Source organism: Pongo pygmaeus, chromosome 10 (assembly GCF_028885625.2).
Source record: "Pongo pygmaeus isolate AG05252 chromosome 10, NHGRI_mPonPyg2-v2.0_pri, whole genome shotgun sequence".
NCBI classification, from domain to species: domain Eukaryota; kingdom Metazoa; phylum Chordata; class Mammalia; order Primates; family Hominidae; genus Pongo; species Pongo pygmaeus.
In genome coordinates this window covers 52,655,789-52,669,595 of record NC_072383.2, presented here as the reverse complement: position 1 = coordinate 52,669,595, position 13,807 = coordinate 52,655,789, and the positions used below count along the sequence as shown (strand labels likewise).

The 13,807-nt window shown below is 38.8% G+C and overlaps 1 protein-coding gene across 2 annotated transcripts; it reads right to left on the bottom strand.

Moving 5' to 3' along the window:
- Positions 1-222: 222 nt before the first annotated feature.
- NEUROD4 (neuronal differentiation 4) lies at positions 223-10,286 on the bottom strand. 2 transcript variants are annotated; one of them, XM_054445272.1, is made up of 2 exons: positions 9,944-10,286; positions 223-3,805 (listed from the first exon to the last, which is right to left on the bottom strand). In XM_054445272.1, the coding sequence occupies exon 2, from the start codon at positions 3,794-3,796 to the stop codon at positions 2,801-2,803; it is 996 nt and encodes a 331-aa protein (XP_054301247.1). In that variant the 5' UTR covers positions 3,797-3,805; positions 9,944-10,286; the 3' UTR covers positions 223-2,800. The 2 variants fall into 2 exon arrangements, with proteins under 2 accessions (XP_054301247.1, XP_063503314.1); XM_063647244.1 differs by having other exon boundaries at positions 354-3,805; positions 10,083-10,268.
- Positions 10,287-13,807: the final 3,521 nt, after the last annotated feature.

Below are 13,807 nucleotides of genomic sequence, written 5' to 3'. Positions count from 1 at the left end.
ATTTTATACTTGATTATATGAGTGGCAGAGACCAGTGCTTCTAGACTTCTAACTGCATATTTCGAATATTCTAGCAAGATCAATTGAATTAGGGAATGTGTAAATCCTCCTGACAGACCAGTCTTTGCTCAGCTAGCTGCTTATAGGACATAGAGCCCAAGAAAATGAATAAATGAGTGTGAATGAAAGTTTTGAAGACTAACAACACAGCACAACACAACATCTAATAAGACTTACAGCTTTATTTCTGCTAGGTAAAAGGGAGGAAAAACAGTCATATTTTAAACAAAATATTTAAACAATTATTTTACTTTATCTAAAAAAGTCTCCAGAAGAATGAGACCACCCTAGGTTGGAGAGCAGGCTCTTTACAAGCTATTGCATTCCTAAATTTTAATTCAATTATAAAATCCCTCTGTACAATTTCAGGGAGGCCTGGCTCATGGGTACCATACTTCCCAAAGGCATAAACAGCAGATTATTAAAGAATAACTCTGGCTCATTTGAGACTGAAGAAAAGAATCTAAAAACATTCACTTGCATAGCCATTCGAATTATTGCTGCTTTTTATAAAAATTATCACAGAGGTAATTCTCTGATTTTTCCTTTCCCCTCACTCCAAAACTCAGCAGTTCTTAGCAAAATTATGAGCTACTTTCCAAATAAAATTTTAGGAAGGGTTTGCAAGCACATCTATGGGGCTAAAGGAATTTTCATGAAAGGAAGAGAGAAATAAATTAAATAAATAATATCTAATAAATAACTCAGACAACAGTGATTATCTGCAAACTTAAATGCCAGAAAATGCTAGCTTCGAGGATAGACCCTCCCACAGCCCCTCACAAAGGTAAGTGCAGTATATACTCAGAAAGCACATAGTATGGCTTTATACGTCATTTTACTTGCCTATTTCCTCTAGGGCAGATTGTGATGAGGGGAACCACTTTGGTGGCTGATGGGGCTTAAGATCTCTCTGCAAGGCTACTTTCAAGTGAATTTACAAACCAAGGGTGCAAAATACAGCAGGGTAAGTGCTGAGAGCAAAATGGAAAAAAATAACTTATACTGTATGGAGATAGTAAATAAGAGAGGTAAACAGACAAGATATACATATAGTTGGCAGATTTTAGGGGATAGCTGAGCTATAGAAAATGACATACTAATATGTGTTATCATTTTTTTAATTGGCCCTATTGATGTACCCTGCATGTTAAACTTATCGTTTCTGGCAGGAGCAGGACCTAATCTACTGTCAAATAAGCCATTCAGGCTCTGGTTTGACTTAAATAACTGTCCTGGCTGATTGAACAAGATAGGAAAATTTCTCAGGTCTCATTTTCTGAAAAAAATACAAATTTGATGAAGTTAGTGTTGGTATAAAGGAAAAAAGAGTTACATAAAGTAAAATAAACACTCTGCAAATTGGGTTAAACCTGTGATGAAGACATAGTTGGTAAAAATATTCACCAACCTTGGATTTCATTTCTGCATCCTTAAGTTTGGTCACCTGAAATGTTATTTACAATATGTAATAACATATTCTATCTTAGAAGTGAGGAAGAGGTAACAATTAGTGTAGGGGGAGAGATAAGGAACTACATATATGTTGGAAAAATTTAACCTTGGTCAATAAATTGATTGGTGCTTGTGCTTCTGGAAAATATATTGGTGTGGACAGAGGTGGATGGTTTTAATCATGTTTAACTAAATGAAATTCATCTTGCTTAAAAAAAATCCATTGGTTTTTCCCACGAGCAACTGTGAGCTGGAGAGAGTCCCTGAACTATGGTAGTTATTATAGCAAATAGCTATTTTATTGCTCTTTAATATAAACCTGTGTTGTGTGCTGATTCTAACAGCAGCACCTGAGCTTCAACAGAAGTTCCGGAGCCCTCTGGTTATGGAGGTCATGGTCTAAGAGACTTCTCTATGTGCCATTAGTCATAGGAGTCTGAGGCTTCAGTGACTTGTTTGCCCTACCTCTAGTACTGAGAAAAATGGTTTTGAAATATTATCAGGAATAAAGTTGGCATGAGGCCTCTATTATGGTTCTCTATTATGGTTCTTCAAATCATAAGGAAGATACGTTCAACTTTCAGTCTAATAACAAATAGAGTTAATCTCTTAAAGAACATGTTTTGTTCTTCACAGTGACAGCCATGTTAGACTTTTAGCTTCCAGAAGCTACTTTTCAATAGATACAAAGAAGTCCTATCATTAAATCCAAACAAGCTTTGCATTCTGTGAGCCAAGAGACATGCACCTTGTGTTCCCTCTGATAACTCAGTTTGATCATTCTATGCATAGCATCCCTTTCCTATTATTTCTCTATTCTTTCAGTTTCAGGAAATTGTCAAGAGTGATCACCACAGTTATAGAATTTCAGAACTGTGAAGGATTTTAGAAATCATCTGGACTTAGAACAGTTGCCTCATATAAATACAATTTGTTTATTTACAATTGCTAGTAAATAAACAAAGGCCAGAAATGGAAAATTAATTGGCATAGATTATGCAGTGAGTTTTTGGCACCACTGGAATAGGGCCCAGGTCTTCTGTTCTATTTTCACATGGCTGTTAAATCATCAAATATTTTCACTTGAGGACTTTATAAAGAAATCAATGCAATGTGAGAAGGTGATGAGAAAAGAGGTGATAGGTGAAGGAAAGCATAAATGGACTTGAACTATTGTTTGATATGTATCCATAGGGATCCTTTAAGGTCATTGAATCTTTAGCTCAACCACTTGAATTATGGAAAATGTCTCCATGTCATTCTCTGAAACATTGAACTTACTGCCTCACTCAGTGAAGACTGTATTGAGTTGGGTCCCAATACCATGATGGGGGTAGGAATCATAGGACATGTCTATAGGAACATCATAACGGGGGGTACCAGCCTGAAAAGGAGTTGAATGCACATGCCCTGAGCTTAGACTTGAAGAAGGGTAATGTGGCATGAAGCTGTAGGATTTTTCTAGGTCAGGAGACCCATCTTGCTTCAAGGAGAAGTTCCCACTGATGCTCAGGGGTGGAGTGAGTGGACCCTCATAAGGGGGTGTACTACAGTCAGGTAGATGACTCCCAAAGGACGATTCTCCCAAACTCTTGAATACTTGGGGCTTGAGATGAAGGAGATGTGTTTCCATATGACCATAAGGAGGGCTAGGCAGCCCCGGAGACTGATAGTTGAAGTTGTGGACAGAGATGGCAGAGTCACAAATAGGAGATTTATCCTCATGCTTCTCCAGGAGGACAGACTGAGGGCCCAGTTGGAGACATCCAGCCACCAGGTTGCTTGTGGGCTGAGAGAGCCCTTTACACAGCATCTCCACAAAGCCTTTCCCTTCAGGTGTCTGGCCAGTCTCCAGGACTTCAGATAAAGCCCAAATATAGTTCCTGGCCAGTCTAAGAGTCTCTATCTTGGAAAGTTTTTGAGTTTTAGAGTAGCATGGCATGACTCGCCTCAGGTTATCCAGGGCGTCGTTCAGGCCATGCATCCGGGTCCGTTCTCTGGCATTGGCCTTGACTCTTCGAGCCCTGAATCTCTCAAGGCGAGCTTTGGTCATCTTCTTTTTCTTGGGACCCCTTCTCTTAGGTTTCTCCCCATCTTCTTCCTCTTCTTCTTCTTCCTCAATACTGTCATGCTCTTCAGTTAAGCTGCTGAGCATCCCATAAGTACCTGGTCTGCTCTCTTCCTCCTTCACCTCATTTTGGGAGCCCAGACCTTTATCCATCCAGGATGGTGTGTTGACTAGCTCTCCCATCTCCTTGGATTTCACATAAGTTTTTGACATTTCCAGACTCTGGAAAAGGGAAATATCAAAGGTTAATTCCTGTGAGTACCTGATTTTATTTGAAACAAGTTTTTTGTATGTAATTATCTTGTCCAAGTCTTCCATTCTAAATGAGAAATCCAAAACTGAAAGAAATTCCCAGAATACTCCTTTAGTTATGGCATAGTATAAGAAAACATACTATAGAAAAAGAAAATTGACTTGATTATTCATTGCAGTGTTAGTGCCTAACTCTTTTTATTCTTAGATTTTTTATCTCATGAATATTTTATACAAAAGTGACTGATATACCAGTCCAAAGATATATTTTTCTTTCTTTCCAGAATCCAGAACATAAAAGAGGAAAAATGAAGTGAGTATATAAATTACTGCCCAAATAGAGAAATTTCTGAAAGTGAAAGAGCATGCTAAAAATAAGTATATGTGTGTAATAATTATTGTTACTACAAAATAAAAAAACCATCAAATAGTCAAATAAGCACACTGTAGTATATTTACACCATACAAAATAAAAAACTGTAGCAAGATCATTCAGACTACTTTGTATGTATTCTACAAAAGACTACTCAATCTGTATTTAGAAGCATTTCACATCCATCTAGCCTATAATACCCCACGTTTCTCACCAGTATTGCTAACTGGTGGCCTCAATCATCTCCTTCAAGTTGTCCATGACACAACTGGCCGGTCCAACACGTGACCATCAAACATTACTCTCACTATCACCAGAGGACCATTCCGTTTTTCAGTAAGCACTTTGTGTTCTGTCTAGTGTGAGTTATGTTAGAAGTGTTAGTGACATGGCACCTTGAAAGGATCATGAAAAGAAAGGAGGGTTATCACTGCTCATCTTTCAAATTTGCCCATATGTTAAAGTGAGAATTCTTTGCACATGCATCTCACACCATCAGACAAGACCATGGCAACAGCTAGGAGTGCAGCCAGTGGTCTACCAAACCCATCCAAGGTTTAGCACAACTACTATAATAATACTTTATTTAAAATGAAAAATCTGGAACAAATACTGGTGGAACTAGTGGAACAGAACATAGTGACTGCTAACACAAGTGAGGACTACTTCAGGCAAACACAGGAATAGCCTGACTACTTTAATTCACTAACACACTATTTAATCAGAATTTTGTATGCAAAATTCACTATTTGAAAACCAGACTGGTGATTTAGTAAACATTTTGCATTCAATTCTGGAAGAGTTTGAATTGTTTTAAAGCTTGCTAAGCAATTTTTAGGCATATGGTTTACCAAATAAAAGTATCTGATAAGCTCCATTGGGGCATCCCAGTTTACCAACTACTCTTTGAAATAGTAAACCCACTATCACCTTTTATTATGAGAAAGAGGAGAATGTAATAAATGTTTTCTGTTCTTTGAAGCTTGAGCCCCAAAACAATGAACCCAGGGATTAGTACATAGCTTTTAAAAATAAAGATATATTATTTGATTTGTTTCTGGTAATTGGAGCTTGTTTTCCTTGTAACCTCGTTTACCTCCTATAAATAATTAATGTAACTGCATTGCGAAAACAGCCTAGGTTTCATGTTAATCAGCACGGAAATCATGTCAGCTTGACTTACTCACTTAATAAGGCTTCCTGGGTAAGCAGCTTTATTGAAAACACACATTGGAACCTATTGGTCAACTAGCTGCCCAGGCCAACTCAGAAAATCCCACTTTTAATATGGATGATAGAGCTTGTGTGCTGAGCTGCACTTCTAACTCAGGCAGATATCCAGAGGGAGGGTAAAGAACCTAATTAACTTTCTGTTAAAGTAACACAGCTCTTCCAGAGGCAGGTGCACTCTAAGGCCAAAAAGGATGGAGTGGGCTTGGGAAACCTAATGCTCCCCATGTAATTATAATAACATTTGTATAGCATTTTAAAGTTTACAGAGCACTTTTGCATCCATTAATTCGTATATTTCTTATAGCAAACCTTTGAGGGAGATAGCAATTGTTATGCTCATTTTATACTCAAGGTCACTGTGGGTCAGGTAGTTTAAGTGATGGAAATGCAAAGATATAGTACTGGTGGAGCAGGACATAAAATCAATTCTTCTTATTTTACATCTTAGGTTTTATGTTTTTCTTTTCCTTGTTCTTCTTCTATCACAGCTACAGAAAGAAAGAAAGGCACTTTGGCTTCAGGAGATGTACAGCAATAGAACTGAGTCAACAGGAGTGACCATCATCCAAAGGGTGTTCTTTCAGGTGCCTTTTAATGCTCATATTCCAGGATTTCTTCATCTTTCAAATGTTTTTCTTGTTGCTTTTACCCATATATTCCCCCTCCCTCTCTTCCTCATCCTCCCCCTTTTTCTCCTTATCCTCATTTTCTTATCTTCATTATCATTATGATCACTGGCTCATACTGAGATGCATGAAAAGGAGAGAAGGAAGGAAAGAAGGAAGGTGCAAGGGAGGACAGTCTCCTGAACTGTCCCTGGATCTGAATACCATCCTAGGTGGGGAATTTAGCCTTTTTCACCATCCCTACCTCTATACCTCTGGACTCTTGTTAAGATCTGTCAATATTCACACACATCAAAATAAGTGAGATTGGGAGGATAGAATAGACCATCTTTTACTTCTAACATATTTAATGGTTTCTGTAAGAGTCAAGGAGCTGCTTTCAAATCAGTTTGTTGGTGGGTATAAAGGAAAAGAATCAACTGGCTTTGGCCAAAGTAATGAAAAGGTCAACCAGTTTTCTTTCACCTTTGCTCTCTTACTAATCATGGGAAGGACATATATGGCTCCAGTTTAACTTCCTCTGTTCTCACAGGTGCTGGTCCATTAACTTCCAAGAGAATCCCATGAGTATACAGTATGGTTTCAAAAGAATGGAAGCTAGAATAACACAAATGTGAACTCTAGTCCCAATTCTTCTAATTCCTGGGTTGTTGATCCCAAACACATTATATAAAGTTATCTGTTCTTCCATTTCCTCTAATAAAATAAGGCTAACATACAGGTTATGTGATTCTTGTAAGAGAAATAAAAATATAATAAAGAATTTTATAGCTGTAAATGCTATAAAACATCTATACATTTATTTCCTGTTTATTCTTGGGTTTTCTTATCTAATCTATTCACACACGTTTGCTTATTCAAAAATAAAAATTATTTCTCACAGATGAATAATAAAACAGACTGTATCAACTAGTGTATCTCTTATTATCTGGATATTACCTCTGATTGGTTTAGAAAATCATCTGACAGTTACTCAGTAGCTTGTCATTTTTCCCATGGTGGGATAGACAGCACAGACTCCAGTGTCAGATTACCTGGATTCAAACTTCAGCTCCACTACTCACTAGATACATGAATTTAGGCCAGTTTCATAACCCTTATCTGCCTCAGTCTCCTCCTCCTTAAAATGAGAATAATAGCAATCTTACCTCACCGGATTATTAGGAGCATAAAATGAGTTGATATGTTTGAAGCATTTTGAATAGTGTCATACAGCATGAATTTCATGTTAAGTATTAGATATTGTTCTCCTAAACATCATCATGAATTTTTCTGGCCACTTGGACAAAAATAGGCATAATTATAATCTGTTATTAATATTGATTTTGTATCAACAAAAGCCAATGGCTTCATTTCAACATCTATTTGAAAAAATTCCCCAATACACCTACTCCTCCAATCTCCTATTGAAACTGAAATTAAAGGTTCTGTTCTGCAGCAAGAGGTGAGGAAACCAAGCCCTATCAACTGCTCCACTGAGTTGACTAGAACTCTTCCATCATATTCAAGATGGAAGTTAGCTCCCAAACTTTCACTCTGTTTTATAATTGGGAGAAAACAGTTGGTTTGACACTCCTGTTCAATCACATACATTTTCAGGTTCATGAACCTTCTGTATTGGGAATACAATTTTTCCCACCAAAACCAAATGGCAGAGCTCTGAGGATAATATGCAGTGTCTATCAAAGAGAAGGGAAAGCAGTGAAAGCCAAGACTCCTGAAACACAAAGAAAAATGTTTATCTGACTTTTTTTACCTAAATATTTTCAACGCATCAAAAAGGTTAACAGGAAAAAAATAGAAACATCTAGTTTTAAATTTGAGTGTTGAAAATACGTGTACTGTGATCACACATACTGATCACAACAAAAGTTGTGATCAAAGAAACCAAGGGTTTTCTCCAGAACAGGTGCCTAAATCTAATGTTGCTTTCAGTCTGTTAATTTACCATCTCAGAGGTGTACTGAAAGAAGCATGAAACCAAGACTCTTTCATCATTCACTCATTAAATGAACACAGAAAAATTATTGTAATTATTGTACCCTTAGGGCAAAATGAAAATAAGATTGTCTTTCCTACATCATTTAGAAGTTTTCAAGAAAAACAAGGAGATAATGCAAGCACAAGTACTTTGTAAAACTGTTATGCCAACGTGAGGGTTGGCAATTGTTTTACAGAAGCTGTTTGAGAAAGTCTGTAGCACTATCTCACAAAGCATCATGATATACCATCTTAAGGTTGCCTCAATTCCTAGGAAAGAAATTAGCTCACAAATTACATAGGAAGTAGGCTCGAATATGACAAAAATCAATGAATACTGGCTCAAGGGGCAGAATCTGGCCCTTCCCTACACATACACTCTGGTCTTATAAAGTCCATTTTTAGCCATTTGGTATTTGGATTTTCTTTTATACCTCCACGATATAACAGAATTTTCCTCGTTCTATAGGATCTTTCAGTGAAATTTCAAGTTTGGCCAATTCTCTTTAATTCAAAATATTTCTCATATTTTTAAAAATTTTAAATCTGTTCTAGCAAAGTGTTTCCTTAGGCAATGATTGTTACTACCCAATATTTTTACTACTAGGGCCAAAGTCATTAAGCATTACTACTATGTGAAGCTGTCCTGGAATTCTTTCTACACTTTCACAAATTTTTTATTTATTGTGGAGATGTTTCAACTAATTAATAGGTAAGGGGAACTCACATGTGGATTTGTGGTAGTTAGATGGTGTCTTTCCTCTTAAAAGCTGGTGATAATCTCTTTACCTCCTGATCCGATGACTAAATACAACAGAAAGGGGGCTGTCCAGCCCAGTTTCTAGGAAATCTAAGAACTAAATAGACTAAATTATTTTCCCAGATTTGCACAGTCTTGGCACTAAAAAGAGAGAATCCAGACCAGGATGTCCACAAGTTGTACTGCTTGGAAAAAGCCAGTAGGTTGTTCTATGCTCTTCTTTTCTACTCTACTATTTCCCCCTTTATTAATATATGTGCACATGTATGTACATGCATGCACATACACACACATTTTGTCCAGCAAAGCCATGTAATATTTCTTGTGCCATTGTCTCAGATCTTAATAGTTAACAGAAGTTACTCAATCCCTTATTTTTCCCTGCATGTTCTTCAGCATTTCACCTCTGCTTCCTCTGTCAAAAAAATGGGGGTGGGTATTTTACATTTCTTTAGTATTTTCTGAGTATACTTTTTTTGTGGGCAAATGATGAGTGTGAAGCAGAGAAAGGAAAAATATACTCGGACAATCTTTTTCTTCTAATTTCCCATCTGAAAGAGCTGAGGAAAAGGAAATTTCCCCCACCCTGTGCCAACTATTCAAGCATTTTTAGTAAACAAAATATTTAATGGTGAGAATCTACCCCGAGGACTTTCCACAATCTTCTCTGATTCCTCATTCTGTTTTCCTTTCCCTGCCTCCCCCTCTGTCCTTGCATAGCCCTAAAATGCTGTGAGCAGAGTGGTGGATTGGGTCTATTCTTCCAACCTACTTGCTGGCCCACCTTGGAAAAGCAGTTAAACTTTTCGACATTTTCACCACTAGCAAAATGAAAGAGTGGCTTTGACAGGAATTGGGGGAGATCATCTGTATTCTTCACTTTATTAAAATGATTGTGAGTGTCTATGTGTTTCACTTTGGGTGGCAAGTGCTATAAAATTTAATAAAATTATTTAAAATGTTTATATTTTTCCCTAAGTGTTCCAACTCACTAGCTTCTACATTCCAAGTTTCCTAACTCCCACTTCCTCCTGCCTTACCCAGAAGAGACTTTCCTCACCCCAACTGCTCCTCTAGGTGAGTGAGAACTTCCCACAGAAACTTTAGCCCCCTTACCACCCCAACCACTGGCTCACCTCGGTCACTGGCAGTTCCTGGAGTGAACTCTGTGAATCTGCGTCTTAGAGGACAGTCAGAGAAGCCAAGTCTCCCTGACCATCCAGATGGTAGGAGAGAGAGATGCTTTCAGCGATCCATGTTAAACCCGGTTGTTACCTCTTAGAGATTCCACCTGGTCTGCTTTCTCTGCCTGCTCCTTATTCTTCTCCTTCCTTGGAGTTCCGTATGCTCCTCAAGGACGCCTTCGGGCTGATGTCTCCGCTGCAGCCAGTTTAGTCGCTCTTCAGTACCTCTTCTCCCTGGTTAGCTCCTCGGAGAGGAACTTTCAGGACCACAGCCTCTGGGCAGCTCCTGCTCTCTGACCGGAGCCTCTGACTTGCCGCAGTTTTGATTGCTCTCCCAGCTGACCAGGGAGGAGTGATGTTGCCCAGAGTCTAACTCCTCCCTTTCCCCAGCCGAAAGACACGCCCACTTGAAAGGCTTCTCTGGCCAGGTCCAGTTTTGCCGCCCGTTTGTTTGTTTAAATAGAGATGGGGGTTGGTGGAAGGGGAGCAGGGGAGGAGAGTTGCTGAAGTTAAGGAGTAAAGAAAAAGAGGACTGGAAACCTTTGTGATTAAAAAGGTAAGAAATGGGAGCGGAGTAGTGTGGACAGAATGGAGAAAGAAAATTGGGGATAGACTTGGAGAGAGAGCTAAAAAGGGCAGATGAAGCTGCTGACCCACGTCTGAAAAGAATCAAAAGGTGAGAAAGATGCGTGTCAAGGACACAGCCTCAGTGGCTGCTTCCTTACACATGTGGACTGGGGTCTTTGGCTTTTAAACTTCAGAGTTCTAAAAGTAGAAGGAAGAAGTACGTCTCTCCCACCTTTTCAGCACGTCAAAGCTACTCTCATTAAAACTTTTAATTTGTGAATATAGATGAAGCTATATTTGTTGTACTGTTCTTTCAACTTTCTGATCACTTGAAATTTATAAAAACAGAAAGGAAATTAATAAAATCTTTCATTTTAAGGACATTTAGTTCCTTGAGTTACAAACTGAGATCTACTATTGTTTTTCAAAAACACATCATTAAGCATTCACGTAGAAAAGGTTCACCTGAGTAGTAATAAGCTTAGAAGAAGAGAAGGCTCATAATAATTCCTAAAACTCCTTTGGTATTAGGAGGTTGAATTAAATTCCTAGAAGACAGAAAGAAAACTACATCTGGAATAATTCAAAAATATAGATATTCATACTATCTTATTTAAAACTTCACCAAGGAAAAATAAATGATTGTGAACTTAAGATGCCAAAGATTTTCTAATCATCTTGTGTTTCCAAGAAGGAAAAAGAAAGGTGCTCAGATTAAGCAATTGGCTGAATGATCTTGAGTAAGTCAACTTCACTCTGGGCATCAGTTTTCATATCTGTAAAATGAGTTTTTCCATCAGTAGCCTGACAGAGTTATGAATCCAAGTGCAACTTCTTTTAGAAATTGACTTGAAGGATAATTCCTCAGGCGTTTTGGCAAAAGGCAACATATTTATACAATCTGAAAAGAAACCAGAGTATCCCCAGCTTTTTGAGAATCATGTAGTCTAACAACATAACTAGCACATACGTCAAACAGAAATGAAAAACTATTAATTTGCCTGTGTGCAAGGAAAACTGTAGAGGGCTGAAACAAAAAGTTTCACTGCTCGTAAAGTTGAAAAGAATATCTTAAGTTTGAAAATAGTTATTTTTAATTCTGATATAAGTGTCATATGACTCTTGCTTTTCACAGAAAACAAGAAAATAAAAATTAACACTTTTTCAGTTTTCATGGGAAGTTATTTATTTTCAGCAGCTCTTTAATCTCTTACTTATCTTTATTTGTATCCCTATCCAGAAAAATCTCTGCTCAGGAAAATAAATTTCATTTTCAGAATAATTAAACAACACATGATAGGAATAGCAGATCTCTAAAAAACAAATCAGAATTCACTCCTTGGCTATAGGAAATTTATCTATGAGGTAATTTATGACTGGGATAGAGGTGCTTAATCATTGTTCAATGAGTACTTATTGAATGAATTGATTTCCTGCTTTGTGTCTTCAAAGCCCTGTCCATGGATATTTAGAAGTTGATGGCACTGATGCCTGTGAAATTTTCAGGGGCAGGGAGTAATAGCAGATTAGCAGAAAGGTGAACATATTGAGACAAAGATGAGGGTGGGGATAAAACATTCTGCAGGACTCCTTGCTTTCTCTGACAGACGTAAGGGACTGGACACAACAGGATTAGCCTTCAAAATACATTCGTGTGTGTGTATGTGAGCACACACACACATACACACGCGTGCATGAACGTGCACACCCCTGAAGAATGGGGAGAGATTTGTGAATGCCAAATTTTCTTTAAGAGCCACTTTTTGCAGAGGGATAGGTGGAATCTATTTCATCAGGGTCACCCTCGTCACAACTCATTGACAGTTGTACAGTTGGCTGTTCAACTTTGAGAGGGCAGGAAGGGGCAGGAGGGATGTGTGCTGTCAGCAAAGGAAAAGGGGTGGTGACTGCCCTAGGAAAGGAGAATACAAGGCATTTGCATGCATTCTCCTCCCGCTACATGGTTCCTGGGCCAGAGGGCCAATCCCCAGCCCTTCCTTCTTTCTCTGCTGCTTTTAATAAAGCTCTGAGCTAACCTGTAAGAACCATCTGCTGAGTGGGGAAAAGGAGACCAGTACTCAGTTGCTGGCCCACAGGCCTAATGCCCGGGAGCCATTGAAGCAGAGAGAGGGGAGGCAACAGGCAGATTTATGAGCAGCAATCTGTTCCCCCCTCCCCCAAGGACCCTCTGCCAGGAGACAGCCTGATAATCCATCAACCCCACTAATGAATTAATTAGTATTCCCAGTAATCTTGACGCCCAAAGGAGACCTGCCTGTGGGCCCCTACGGGGGATAGAAACTGCCTTCTTCAGTTAGACACTGAGGACCTGAAACCAATGTCTGACATTAGGCCCCAGGGTGCTAAGCCTCAATCCACGGATCCTGTTGCTGACGGTCCCCAGATGTCTCTCCTTCTCACCTTCCCATCGGAGATCACTAGCTTCTGCTGAATTAAAATCAAATGCGACCAACAAATGGAGTCCAGGGACATATATCAGGAACTGTAGAGAGCAAGAAGGTGAACTTCCAAGGAAGAAATTATTCAGGCTGCCCATATTCAGTTTAGACTTGAGCAGACCCTAAAGTTGCTCTCCAAGGTTTGGGCACTGGGGCCTGGGATGGGGTTGGGATGGGGTTGGGTTGGGGTGAGGGCTGGGGGAGAAGGTAAATAAAACATAGTTCTTGACCTCGAGAACTTCAGCTTTCCAGTAGGGAAATAATACAGGTTCAAAAATAATTGTGAAACAGGTTAAAACAAAAAGTGATTTGTGACATGAACCTCTCCTGAATAACGACTAGAGAAAAACACAGAGGTGTCAGTTGGGTTTGTGAATAGTTTGGAGAATAGCATCAGGGAGATTCAATAACCCTCCCTTACAGTAGCAAAGTGAAGTGCTTCATTCTTTTCAAAAACTCCATGGTGAAGTGGGGTGGGGGAAAAGCTTAGGACTGAGGAATCCTGGGCTCTAAATCTTAGTCTGCCTCTGTGTGGCTGTGATGAGTTATCTAACCTCTCTGGCCTCACATTCCTCATTAGGCAATGATCAGCTTGGGTTATGATCTCTCAGGTTCCTTCCACCTCTGATACTCAATGACATAACATAGTTAAGTGTCACAATTCTTTTTTGAGGGTGAATAATACTGGCCCATTCAAAGGTATGGAGACAGAATCCTCAGGTTTGAATAAAGCAATATAATAGGTTAATGACAAAAGTGGGTCTAGAAACCAGGTAATAAATTTGGGTGT